Consider the following 10,053-nt stretch of genomic DNA (forward strand, 5'->3'; position numbering starts at 1 on the left):
CGAGGATTTAGAGTTCCTGACAGGGTAATTTTGGTGGTAGCAGAAGGTATGCATGCCTTGAGCATTTAAGTGTTTGTCGGTGAATTTACCGATCGAGACAATGTTACTTGGTAAGAAAGATTAGTGGGAACTGAAATCATGTGTAGCTTGGTCATGGTCAATTTATCAACATTTTCTCTATAACGGCCACCTGTCGATATTGGCCATATTTCTCCAGTCCCTTGAGTGACCGCTATAGACAGGTTTGAATGTATATTAAATTTGCGAGCACAAATGTCAATAGAAATGCCAGCCAACACGGTCAATTATTATTTGTGGGTCATTCTGTAGCAATTTGTCCATGTATAAAAGTGAGTTTTTTATGTAGTAGAGCGTTCCTTGAAAAGTACTCAAATCTCTGTATCCCTAGTGTGTCTAGTGTTCATACTTTTTGTGTACCTTTCTAATGCCCGATAGTCACTCGACTGCTGTCTTTAGCGTAGAGACTCTGCAGTTAGCGAGAAATTGTTCCCGACGTTGGTCATACAAGCAGTTTTAGCGCCGTCATTTTATGTTTACCTACATTTTACTTTATACTATTTTAGTGCCCAAATCTCTGCATCCCAAAGTGAGAGTCCCAAATATTGTTTGTGAGAAAGTGTGACGGAAGCCAGCTATGCAAGACTGGGCAGTTATACCCTAAAACTTATCATAAATACGGCGCAGTTCGTTAGAAGCGGGTCCGTATGGGGGGTACTTGATTATTGTACTGGTCACGAGACAGTTGTGAACCAGACCTTGAATAGGATAGGCTTTGTCGAATGCTGGACCAACTGCTTCTTATATAAATGTTATAATCAACAGCCAATCTAAATTTGAGACTGGTTAACCCTCAAGCACCCGACCTTTTTCTGCGACTAAAATGACCGAGTGGGGTCCAAACGGACCCCAAAATGTTTTGTTCATAAAATCTCAGTGCCATTTCTTATCGGCGATCATTGTATATACATGGCTTCGGCAATGTAAGAGGAAGATTTTGAAATGTTAAGGTGTTGCTAATTCCAACTAATTATCATAATTTATGCAAAAGTTCAGAAGGACCACGTTTTGCACTAAACCTATTCCGACCTGATAGGGGAATTTTGAGGCCCTCAGCTACATTTATGTCGCATGACTCATAAACGGCTAGAGCTAAAGCTACGAAACTTAATAATTTATCACAAAATATTGTTCGCAGAAGTTTTTGGTGAATAAAGTAAGTTTATCATTTTGGGGGGCTGCCATGGCAACCATATTTTAACAGGCATATTTTTGCCAAAATTTGACAATTTCAATTTAAAGAAGGTTTTCTTGGTAAACTACACTTGTTTTCTGACAACAATTAAATTCTATGAAATTCAATGCAATTTTCATAACTTAAAATTATAGTTTATGCTAATTTCATGACGTCATTGGTCAAAATCCAAGATAGCCGCCCTGATTAGGTAAATGACGTCGTAATGTCGTTACATTACATGTTGATGACACAGAAATTTTTGTGAGGATTTAAATTTAAATTATTATTATTGTCTGAAAGTTTGGTAGTCATACTATAAGTGGTTAAGGAGTTAGCGTCCAAAATTTGTTTTAAAAACTGCACATTTTGGCTGGGGTCCGTTTGGACCCCAGAGGGACTGAACACAAACTTTTCTTATAATTTCCACATTATTGTACCAATCTTTGCGAAAACTTAGGAGAAGGTAGAAGACATATTGACTGACAAAGTCACGGAAAGTGTTCAAATGGCACTTCAAAATGTACGCCTGGGGTCCAAATGGACCCCACTCGGGTGTTTGAGGGTTAAGATCAAAGTGATGGAAAGGTCTCACCAATTCAGTACTAAATAGTTACAATAATTATATATATGATACAAAATCTTTCTTGATTTCGATATATACCCTGGGTTTAACCCTATTCAGACCGGGGGGGGGGGGCTGGCTTTTGAGGCCCGCGCTAACTTCGATGTCCTATAACGCCAGAACGGCTTACGCTAGACCCACCAAATTTGGTGAGTTTTCCTAAAATATTGTTGGCAACAAGTTTAGAAAGTTTGACAAATTTTCCATTTTTTCGTGTTGCCATGGCAACCGTTTGTTGACAGGCAGTTTTGCCAAAAATCACTATTTTTGGTTCTAACAATGTATTTTTCACATTTATTTGCTATATTATTGCTATTTTGTTACATAAATAAAATGTTATATTATTTAGCATATCTTTCATAATTATATATGCATAAATTATGCTAATTTGATGACGTCATCAGCCCAAAATCCAAGATGGCGGACCGTATGTCCAGATCAAGAATAATAAGCTAATTATCCCTTAAAATTTGTAACCACCTGGTATTTTTTCATCAAAAACCACCTAAATGAATGAATCTAGTCTATTTCCATTGTCCTTTGTGGTTATTTGTTGCAAAAAAAGTATTTTTAAAAATTCAAGGTGGTCGATATAATATGGCGGAGCCCAACTCGTATCTAAGATGTGCCTGACGTCATTTTATGACGTCATTATGACGTCATTGATGTTGCTATTGGCAACGCAAGTCGTAATAAACATTATTATTCTGTTATCTGCACTTGTTGTTACATTTTTGTAGCATAACTTGAAGTTTTCTGAGAATATCCTTTTTTCATGGGTCCGGCCAATATAATCAAATTGATGACGTCATAATTACGTCACCTTACGTCAGCGTATAGTCAAACGTCAAATACACGTCAGATATTATGTCGACATTATGTCCTAAAAATATGGTGGCCCTACGGCACGTCGTTTTAGAGTTATAGGACTTCAAAGTGGAGGGCCTCAAAAGCCCCCCCCCCCGGTCCAGGGATGACCAAAAAAGCCCGGTCTGAATAGGGTTAAGTTGTTAATGAAACAATTTGGACATGCTACTTACAGTACAGCTAATATACCAAGGACGCCACAATGGGTGCTGGCAGCGTTGTCGGTTTTGATTTAACTAGCTGTAACATAGCCCTGGATCTGACTCCTGTTGTAGAAGGTCTCATCTCGAAACGCAAGCGCAACCCTTTCTGGTACGTGTGGGATGACAAAGGATCAGAAATCTTTGAAAAGTGAGTGCCAATATCATAACATCATCCCATTTATTTACGTAGCATAAGATTCCAATTGTTCTAATTTTAAGAGCTATTTTCACTGTCACGTTCAGAGCGTGGTCGCATGCGCCGTGCGATCGCAAATCGAGTTTTTTCAGATATGTCATGTAAAATTTAGCTGCCTAATTACCTAAAAGACAGCTACGTCATTAGTATACTAGTCAACGAACGTCTACGACAAATTTGTCCGCACCCCTACCGTTTTTTGTCATGACTGTAAACTACATATGTACATATATAAAAAGCTAAAAGTCTTTCACTATGCTGACCTCATGCGTACCCTAACTTACCAATTTCTATTGACGTAAGTTATACTTGACTATAAAATTTGCAGAATTGCTACTACATCTGCAACGTACACACTATGGAAAAGAGAATTCACCTTGCTTCAGAGAAAATGCAATGAGATTGCTTCCAAGACTACTTCCCCAACCATTCTTGTAGAGCTCGGGAGCGGCGCGTCTTCAAAAACCCGTTTGATTATTGAGGCCATGCTGAAACAACATGGATCACTAACGTTTGTGCCAGTAGACATAGCGAAAGGTAGGTACATTACCCTCCCGTTACTGCAGGACCAGTTTGGATTTCCTTTTCTATTTGTTTTATAAGATAATTTTGACGCAAAAATACTTTTTTTTAAATTAGAAATGCTTTCTTTGCAGGATTTGCTGTTAACGTCAAAAAGACCTGCTCCAAAAAGTCTTCATTTGAATAATGTTAACTATCAAACTGTAGCAAAAAAATGTCTATTTATCCCTCCCACAAAAAATGTTCTTCACCTTGAAGAGACAAGACAAGACATAAAAATATTTCTGTATTTTTATTCAAAACAGGCATTGGTTAATACTCGAAAAAATATTTTATATGTGCTGGTGGAATCAATAGTTAAAAAGCTTGTACATGAATTTGGATATGTCAACCTAATATTGGTAAACAACTATTTTGCAGTCAGTCAGTTGCTTTGCAATGAAATCAGTGACAGAGTTCTCTCGTCATTCATTACAAGTAATAACTTGAAGCCGTTAATTTACAGATACGATTACGAAAGTCGGGAAGGAGCTTGAACAAAATTACCCGGGCTTGACAGTGGAGCCATTTGGGGGGCTGTTTATGGATGGGATCCGCCACCTCTCCTCCCGTGAGGAGAACAAGATGCTGCTGTTTCTTGGTAGCAGCTTCAGCAACGTCTGCATGTATGAGCAGGTGGACATGATGAAGGAGATACGGGCACAGCTGACCAGTAGGCATTTAATACGTATTTAGCTTTTTCGAGGATTTAAAACTTATAAAAGACAGGTCTAGAAAACTGCTTTCCAATGCCAAAATGTAAGAAGTATTGTCAATGCAAGAGAAAATCGTGTTTAGTGAGCGCTCGAGCAAGGCCAAATTAACATGACTAGGGCGTTAAAATCGGAAATTTTCTGAATAATTCAATCTGTACGATATTGACATTTGCAACCACATATCCAAACGTTTGCATCATTATTTTATACTTTTGGCGTTTAAAAACACGGTATACAAGCCACAACAGGAGTACTTTACTTCGTGGTGCCACCCGTATATCAGCCCAGGATCCTGCCAGTAACCGTTTCCCTAGACAATTTTCGAACCCTATTCGCGCGTTCGCTAATTGAATATCGCATGATCGCGTGAAATCTCCGGATGCGATCAGGTTCGTGCATGGTCGGAAATTTTGAAACAATGACTACCCTCCCAGCAGAGTGGGAGTGAGTTCTTACCACACAATGGCATTGCATCTTTACCCCCATGTATGTTTGTATTCCATGGGTTCAGAAATTAAACATCATATGCATAGAAATGAGTAGACAGTTGACTCGAAAAATCCGACTTCCAAGCCCTGATAATGCTTTGAGCTCCTTTAAAAGTCCTTTGACTTGACTTTGACGGGGTTTGGCAAAATCCTTATTTTGAAGATCCTTATTTTGCATCTCGTGGCTAATTTAGCGTGTTTTTCTCATGCAGTTTGCTTGCTTGCTCTATCTTCTGTTCTACAGGGACCATTTTTTTTTATCGTCAAAAATCATTCTTCTTCGTTACAGCAAAGGATTTTTTCTTGATGGGACTGGACATGGACAAAAACCCAACATCGCTTTCCGAGGCTTACAATAACCAGTGGGCGCCGCTCCATAGAGACAACAGGATCTACCGTCTGAATAAGGTGATCACTATTTTCTGTAACAGTGCCTCATTTTGTAGTTATTCTTCCATTATATTGAATAGACATACTTTCAGAAAGCGAAACACTTTCATTTCCAGGCCAATCAAAATGATCCATTGAATGGGACTAGCTATAGCTTCTTGGGCCGGTAACTGAAGCTTTTTTTCGTTATCGCTTTCAATAGAGGATAAGACATAATTTCATTTATTTAAATATTATATTCTTGTTGCCTTTGGCGATGATATTGAGCTAGCAGATAATTTCCTGTACTTAAAAAGAATGATATATGATTAAACGCACTAAAAGCCTTCTTTTAAAACAAAATAATGCAAGGGATTTTGAATAGCTTTTTGGATTGTGTGTTCAAATTAGTATGTAGGCATCATACATCCACTAGTATGTACATGAAAATAAGTGTGTCGTATTTTGTCATATGGTGTAATTTAGTGAGGATCATAATATATTGACCATTCAACAGTGGTACAGTAAAGGAGAATTGTATTTTATGCTCCGTTGTCAATACTTTTCAGGACTTCGATGGAAATATGGACAAGACCAAATTTGAGTACGTCTATGACTTTGTGGAGAAGCCTGCAGACGGGGACGTCCCGAGCTACGTTGTTGGATATCTCCAAAGTTCAGTCACACAGAGTGTGAACTTCCGTAAGTTAACATATTATAACGTTTGAATTCGTGTCATTTGTTACAAATTTGTAAAATTTGTCCACCTGTTGTTCATGTACTTAATATCAATTTGCATTATTTATAAATGATAATATGTGTTTAGAGTATCTATAGAACTGTAGATAAATCTAACTTGTTATGCCCTTTTTCATGATCTATATGAATGTATCATATTCCATGGTGAAGTCTTTCTTATGTGGTCAAACCTGTCCATAGCGGCTAATCAAGGGACTGGAGGAATGTGGCCACTATATAGACAGGTGGTCACTATAGAGAAAATGCTGATCAATCGACGACGAGCAATAAGTTACACATGATTTCCTTTTCAGTACCCACTAACTTTTCTCACCAAGTAACATTTTCTCGGTCGTCTCAAAATTCAAAGACCCTGCCAAAGTCAAATCTACCGAAAATGATTGATATTGCCATGCGCAATGTTGGTAAACAAGCTGACAAAGACCTGCACTCTAACGTTCAAGACCCGCGTACCTTCCGATACCGCCAAAATGACCCTGTCGGGAACTCTAAATCCTCGCAAACTACGATTGTAAACTTGGCGCAGGGTGACATACTGCCACTGTATGGTCGCAATATGCAGCGTTTCTGTGTCTATGGGACCGAAAATCATGTGGCCGTGGCTGTGTTCGACAGGTGGCCGCTATAGTCTATTTTTAATGCTTAAGTCAATGTGAAAAATCCAAGGGACCAGCAAAAAGTGACCGCAATGGCCAGGCGGTCGCTGTGCAAAGGTGGCCGCTAATACATGTTTGACTGTATAAATGCGTCCTGTATTTCTCACCTAAATGTGGCATACCATAGCAAGGCGCATCGAATGGGAAACTAAATATGCAGCAGCAGTAAAGATCTAAAGAGGTCAAGTTTTACTGATCTGATGAAACAAGCAACTGAGGAAGGTTCAATTCCCAACAGGAAGAGTGTTAAATGACGGATGTTATATAAGAGCAGCTAGTGGTGGGTACTGGTATATAGCGTACCGGTACAAAGCCGGGTTTTATTATTTGACCGGTCCGGAAAAACCGGACCTGAAAAAAATAGCTGGGCCGGATGTTGGACGTAGAAAATGAAGTGATTACTTGATCAGGCATTCACATATTTTGGCGCTTGCAGGTCGAAGAAATAACAAGGGCGAAGCAGAATAGAGTTTATAGTTATTTCTATCAAGTTTTACCAGTGCTCGAAATTCATTTTTGGGATTAGGTGCACTGGTGCACCCAGCTTAAAAAATTGGGTGCACCGAAATATTTTTGGGTGCACCACTTAGATTTGAGTAATAACCTAATAATACAACTTAGTTACAAGCAATCAAATTCTTAAACAAGTACCATGACACTGTTATTGACAGACATTTATATTATCTTTCTAACACTTAGATCTCAGGAATATGATGTACACTAGTGTACTTTGATATCTTTACATACATAAACGCAAAAAAATACTTCGGTGCACCCTGTGCACCCACAGAAAATAATTGGGTGCGCAACTCCAATTTTGGGTGCACCTGGGTGCACAAACACCCAGTATTTCGAGCCCTGTTTTACAGTCAGTCGTACAGAGGCAGTTAGCGTTGTAGGATTCTAAAACGCCGGACAAACAGATTTCTATGTAGTGAAATAGACCATGTTGTGAGTATCGTCCGTTGACAAGTTCTCACATACTGAATCAGGTCCAGGTTCAGGTCCGGACCTGGACAGAATCCTCTGGACCTGAACCGGACGTGAATTTTCTATTCCGGTACCCACCCCTAAGAGCAGCCATACTTCCTCGAGTTACCATAAGCATCTGAAGGATCAGAATGTATTCCCATGCATAATTCTATGTAGCAAACTTTGACAACTTGTAACCTAATCACTTTCAAATGGACCTTGTTCATACAGCAAAACTCGGCATCACCGTAGACTTCGAAAGTGGAGAGAAAATCTACTTTTCAGACGGGCCAAACCACAGTAGTAAGTGGAACATGTACCAGATACACCGCCTGGCGGAGAGAAGCGGCTTTGCAGTAAATGACTACTGGACAAATGAAGCATCTGACTATTGTTTGGTGTGCTTTGTGCCTGTGTAGTGTAGAAGTATAAACGTTTTTATTTTAGATCAGAGATTTCGAAAATACTTTAATCATTGAACACAAAATCTAGTCCAGATTGCTGGCTACCTTAAACAATAAAAGTCCATGCTAGTTCGGAGACCTCACACCTACATGGAATTGTTTGAATATGCTTTGTGCCTGTGTAGTGTAGAAGTATAAACGTTTTTATTTTAGATCAGAGATTTCGAAAATACTTTAATCATTGAACACAAAATCTAGTCCAGATTGCTGGCTACCTTAAACAATAAAAGTCCATGTTAGTTCGGAGACCTCACACCTACATGGAATTGTTTGAATATGCTTTGTGCCTGTGTAGTGTAGAAGTATAAACGTTTTTATTTTAGATCAGAGATTTCGAATATACTTTTATCATTGTAAACAAAATCTAGTCCAGATTGCTGACTACATTACACAATAAAAGTCCATGTTAGTTCGGAGACCTCACACCTACATGGAATTGTTTGAATATGCTTTGTGCCTGTGTAGTGTAGAAGTATAAACGTTTTTATTTTAGATCAGAGATTTCGAATATACTTTAATCATTGAAAACAAAATCTAGTCCAGATTGCTGACTACATTACACAATAAAAGTCCATGTTAGTTCGGAGACCTCACACCTACATGGAATTGTTTGAATATGCACATTTACCGCAACTTTTGAATAATCTATGCAACCTTTCATTAACTTACATATGTTACAAGTACTACATGTCTATCGTTTTCCAGTTACCTATTATAGCACTTTCGTACTATGCAAATTAGGCCCTTGTCTACATGATTGGTATCTGCATTGTTTCACCTGCCTTAGAGAACATATGTTATGTGTATTAAAGTCACTTTATAAAAAAAAAACACTATCAAGAGTTATACTATTATAATGCATATTAACCCTCAAACACCCGAGTGGGGTCCGTTTGGACCCCAGACGTACATTTTGCAGTGCCATTTAAACATTTTTAATCTGAAGAAAAAATCCTTCCGTGACTTTGTCAGCCAACATCTTTTATACCTTCTCCTAAGTTTTTATGAAGATTGGTCCAATACTGTGGAAGCTATAAAGAAAGTCCGTGATCAGTCCGTGGACCCCAGCCAAAATGTGCAGTTTTTCAAACAAACTTTTGAGTCTAACTCCCTAACTACTTATCCTATCACCACCAAACTTTCAGAGCATGATAAACATGTAAAACTAAATCCTCAAAGAAACTTATGTGTCATCACCAAATGATATGACGACATTATGACGTCATTAAACTAATAAGGGCGGCCATCTTGGATTTTGACTAATGACGTCTTGAAATTAGCATAAATTATAAATTTTGAATCATGTACATAGCATTGAATTTCATAGAATTTTATTGTTGTAAGAAAACAAGCATTGTTTACCAAGAAAACCTTGTTTAAATCGAAATTGGCAAATTTTGGCAAAAATATGCCCGTCATAATTCCGTTGCCATGGCAACACTAAATAATGATAAATTTACTTTATTGCCAAAAAAATTTAGCTAACAATATTTTGTGATATATAACTAAGTTTCGTAGCTTTAGCGCTAGCCGTTCATGAGTTATGCAACATAAAGGTTGCTGAGAGCCTCAAAATTCCCCTCTCTGGTCAGAATAGGTTTATTGCTAAATATGGTCCTTCTGATCTTTTGCATAAATTATGATAATGAGGTGGAATTAGCAACCTCTTATCATGTCAAAATCTTCCTCTTACATTGACAAAGCAATTTATGCACAATGATCACCGATAGGAATTGAAACTGAGATTTTATGAACAAAACATTTTGGGGTCCGTTTGGACCCCACTCGGTCATTTTAGTCGCAAAATAGGTCGGGTGCTTGAGGGTTAAGTCACTATTATACAAAATAAGTCAAAAGTGTGTGAAGTAAGTCAAATTTGCAGGGTATGGGATACATTTTTGCCTAAGTACCAGCATAGCGAATAT

At 38.2% G+C, this 10,053-nt stretch overlaps 2 protein-coding genes across 2 annotated transcripts; both read left to right on the plus strand.

The window, feature by feature from the left end:
- The first annotated feature begins 2,946 nt into the window (after positions 1–2,946).
- On the plus strand, positions 2,947–4,400 carry LOC118432181 (histidine N-alpha-methyltransferase-like). Its single transcript, XM_035843711.1, has 3 exons — positions 2,947–3,095; positions 3,472–3,680; positions 4,171–4,400. The coding sequence occupies exons 1-3, from the start codon at positions 2,947–2,949 to the stop codon at positions 4,398–4,400; spliced, it is 588 nt and encodes a 195-aa protein (XP_035699604.1).
- An 803-nt stretch (positions 4,401–5,203) lies between these two features.
- On the plus strand, positions 5,204–8,892 carry LOC118432336. Its single transcript, XM_035843887.1, has 3 exons — positions 5,204–5,316; positions 5,847–5,979; positions 7,896–8,892. Exons 1-3 carry the CDS (start codon positions 5,215–5,217, stop codon positions 8,081–8,083), a joined length of 423 nt encoding a protein of 140 aa, XP_035699780.1. The 5' UTR covers positions 5,204–5,214; the 3' UTR covers positions 8,084–8,892.
- The last annotated feature ends 1,161 nt before the right edge of the window (positions 8,893–10,053 follow it).

Source organism: Branchiostoma floridae, chromosome 15 (assembly GCF_000003815.2).
Source record: "Branchiostoma floridae strain S238N-H82 chromosome 15, Bfl_VNyyK, whole genome shotgun sequence".
NCBI lineage: Eukaryota > Metazoa > Chordata > Leptocardii > Amphioxiformes > Branchiostomatidae > Branchiostoma > Branchiostoma floridae.

Bases quoted from the DNA above. Each gene is read 5' to 3' on its own strand.
- LOC118432181 (XM_035843711.1), top strand. From the start codon at position 2,947: ATGGGTGCTGGCAGCGTTGTCGGTTTTGATTTAACTAGCTGTAACATA. The intron at 3,096-3,471 runs GTGAGTGCCAAT...TAAAATTTGCAG, and splicing joins GGATCAGAAATCTTTGAAAA to AATTGCTACTACATCTGCAA. The intron at 3,681-4,170 runs GTAGGTACATTA...GTTAATTTACAG, and splicing joins GCCAGTAGACATAGCGAAAG to ATACGATTACGAAAGTCGGG.
- LOC118432336 (XM_035843887.1), top strand. From the start codon at position 5,215: ATGGGACTGGACATGGACAAAAACCCAACATCGCTTTCCGAGGCTTAC. The intron at 5,317-5,846 runs GTGATCACTATT...AATACTTTTCAG, and splicing joins GGATCTACCGTCTGAATAAG to GACTTCGATGGAAATATGGA. The intron at 5,980-7,895 runs GTAAGTTAACAT...TTGTTCATACAG, and splicing joins CACACAGAGTGTGAACTTCC to CAAAACTCGGCATCACCGTA.